The 2,717-nt window shown below is 27.2% G+C and overlaps 1 protein-coding gene across 1 annotated transcript in view; it reads right to left on the bottom strand.

Annotated features, from left to right (window-relative positions):
- Positions 1 to 218: 218 nt before the first annotated feature.
- LOC107882713 overlaps positions 219 to 2,717 on the bottom strand; it is a 7,795-nt gene continuing 5,296 nt past the window's right edge. Inside the window, exons 5-11 of the mRNA XM_029485180.1 lie at positions 2,435 to 2,656; positions 2,037 to 2,296; positions 1,793 to 1,945; positions 1,542 to 1,715; positions 1,246 to 1,452; positions 977 to 1,169; positions 219 to 895 (exon numbers count right to left, since the gene is read on the bottom strand). Of these exons, the coding sequence (XP_029341040.1) occupies positions 678 to 895; positions 977 to 1,169; positions 1,246 to 1,452; positions 1,542 to 1,715; positions 1,793 to 1,945; positions 2,037 to 2,296; positions 2,435 to 2,656 (1,427 nt within the window). The 3' untranslated portion in view covers positions 219 to 677. The remainder of the gene's footprint in view (positions 896 to 976; positions 1,170 to 1,245; positions 1,453 to 1,541; positions 1,716 to 1,792; positions 1,946 to 2,036; positions 2,297 to 2,434; positions 2,657 to 2,717) is intronic.

Below are 2,717 nucleotides of genomic sequence, written 5' to 3'. Positions count from 1 at the left end.
TATTAGGAATATTTTAAATTATAATTTATATTGTATTATTAATGCATATTTAAGCTATTTTCAAAAATATTATGCACAGTATTTAATTAATGATATTTCCTAATTAAAAAATATATATTCATATTAAACAAACTTATTAATATTTGTAATCATGAACTAAGAAGATCTTCTTAGTTCATGTTTATACTATAATATTTTAATTTGAAAATGTATCCATGTCTACTTGTAATGTCTTAAGGTGACCTATTTATGTGCTTAGGTTGACTTAAACAATTTAATATGTTATTTATATAGTAAAAATGTAAAATATATTTTATTAATAAAATTACAATCAAGTGTTGACTAGTTTCGACAATTTTTTTTTCTTAGAACTCAATTTGTTTTGCTCTCTATTTTGAAAAACTGAATACTGCCGCATACGCATTGTAATGTAATATGTGATTATATCAGACATAACATCTGTTTTATGCAGGGAGCATGAAAACCAAAACTGTTTATTATTTTCAGTTATGTGGTTGACAATTAATTCAAAAACGTCAGAATATTTACAGTACTGGTTAAATAGATCTTCTATATACCTAATAAACTCAAATAAACTATGGTTAGGATGTAATAACCAGCCTTTGGATTTTATGTTTGTTAATGCAGCTACAGGATTTGCAGATGCTTCTGTTGAACTATTGAAAAATGTTGTACCTACATTCTTCACACTTATAACGTTTAGCTAGTTTCCTAGTTATATAGCCACAAACATAATAGATCACACAATCTACGGCTGAAGCTTTGTAATAATTGTGATCATCAAACACTGAATCGACTTCAATGTTTCCTTTCTCAATACATGTATCAAGTAATTCCTTTAATTCTTTAATTTTTTTTGATCTTTCAGAAGCATCTGTAAATTAAAAAAATATTTTTGTTAATTTTATTCAGTTAAATTTAATATAAATAGAAAAATGAGAAATTAATAAATAACCATTATTTTCATATATTGTTTTTATATCCATCATAGTAATTTTCGGTACATCTGTGTTAAGCAATTCACAATTTCCGGTTGTAGGAGGTTTAAGTATTGAATAAACTGAAAGAATTTTGTATATTTGTATAAATGTTGGTGTGGAAGGATGGTCATTAGGACCTGAAGCTTGACGAACTGTTCCAAAAAATAACTAAAGGAAATTAAATGATTATAAAATTAATATTATGAGTATATAATTATATACTATATTATTTGTTTATTCTTACTTCGAGTGAGTCTTGATTCATTTTATTGGTTAGTACATAACTGAACCCACATTTATTTAATAAATATTTTGTCAAATCAATTGTAGACTTCAGAGTCACTCTTAAGCCATCAGCAGTGTTGGTGGTTAAAAAGTGATCTTTGGAAATTATACCATTTTTGACATTTTGTTCCCAAGCATCAATAAAATTAATTGTATTCTGTAAAACCTAAAATTAAAACCATTTATACAATTAAAACTTAAATTACTAAAATACTTAATTAAATTACAATAATAAAATACATAAAGATAATTTACTATTAGGTCATTGCTATTTTTCCGTACTCCCTCTTTTGGAAATTTTCTGTTCAATGCATCGAAACAGTTGTTAAATAGCCTTGTAAACTCTTCTGTTTCTTCACTCCCATTAAGTCCTGCACATTGACTTTCTCTATAAAACTTAATTCCATCAGCCATAGATTGACTTAATACCTTAAAATCATATATCATAATCAGGTTCTAAATAAAATAACATTAGATAAAATAACTAAAATGTATTATAAGTATACCTGTGTGGCCAGCTTAACACTCATTTTAGCCAAATTGTCCAAAAATAAATGTCTCTTTGTTATTTTCGGACAAATTCTAAGAATATTAGTGGAATCTCTGTTGAAAACTTCCACAAAATGAAACCAACTAATACACTTTTTATCAGGAGATACCTAATATTTTGATGCAATATTAAGGACATGTTTTATTCATAGGAAAAATATTAGACCACTTTTGAAAAATTATACAAATATTCCAGCTTACCTTCAAATACTTTTTGTTGTATATTCTATTGCGAACTGTTTTCATAAGATGGGGCGCATCTGAGAACATGAAAATATTTCTGTTCTTGTCCAATGGATGAGTAAAGTAGTTTTTAACATTTTCAAATTCACCACTTACACCAAACTCTTTCCAAACTTTCCGATTACTAGAAGCACCATCAGAGACAATTCCATCTACTTTTGCTCCAATGTTTTCAAGAAGTGCGATAGATTTCAAAATTAGCTGAGCTAGAATTTTACCTAACGATAAAATAGAATATATTATATATTTTTTTAAATTTAATATTACTTCGGGTAAAAATTATTTGCTGAAATGTTTTCTTTAAATATTAACTACAACTTACAAGACGTGTTTATGTATTATAAAACAATATTTACCTGGAACAGGACCTTTAGATGCAAACATGGCTATGGGTTGAGAATAACTCGAAGCCAGGCTCCTAAATAAGAAGACTAGCCCATGGTCAGCCTTTTCTCCGTATCTTTCACTTTTAATCCCGTCTCCCAAATCTTCAAATCCAATATAGGTTAATTTATTTGTGTTCACAGACAAACTTTCCCTCAAAAAAATTTCGTCGATACAAGAATACCATGTCGTTTCTTTCAGTTCGAAGTAAAATCAATTTTTTTTTTCAATAATTGGAAAAATTTATCATCAATC

Source organism: Acyrthosiphon pisum, chromosome X (assembly GCF_005508785.2).
Source record: "Acyrthosiphon pisum isolate AL4f chromosome X, pea_aphid_22Mar2018_4r6ur, whole genome shotgun sequence".
Lineage (NCBI taxonomy): Eukaryota > Metazoa > Arthropoda > Insecta > Hemiptera > Aphididae > Acyrthosiphon > Acyrthosiphon pisum.
The sequence above is the reverse complement of the archived record's forward strand: the minus strand, read 5'-3'. Positions and strand labels throughout refer to the sequence as shown.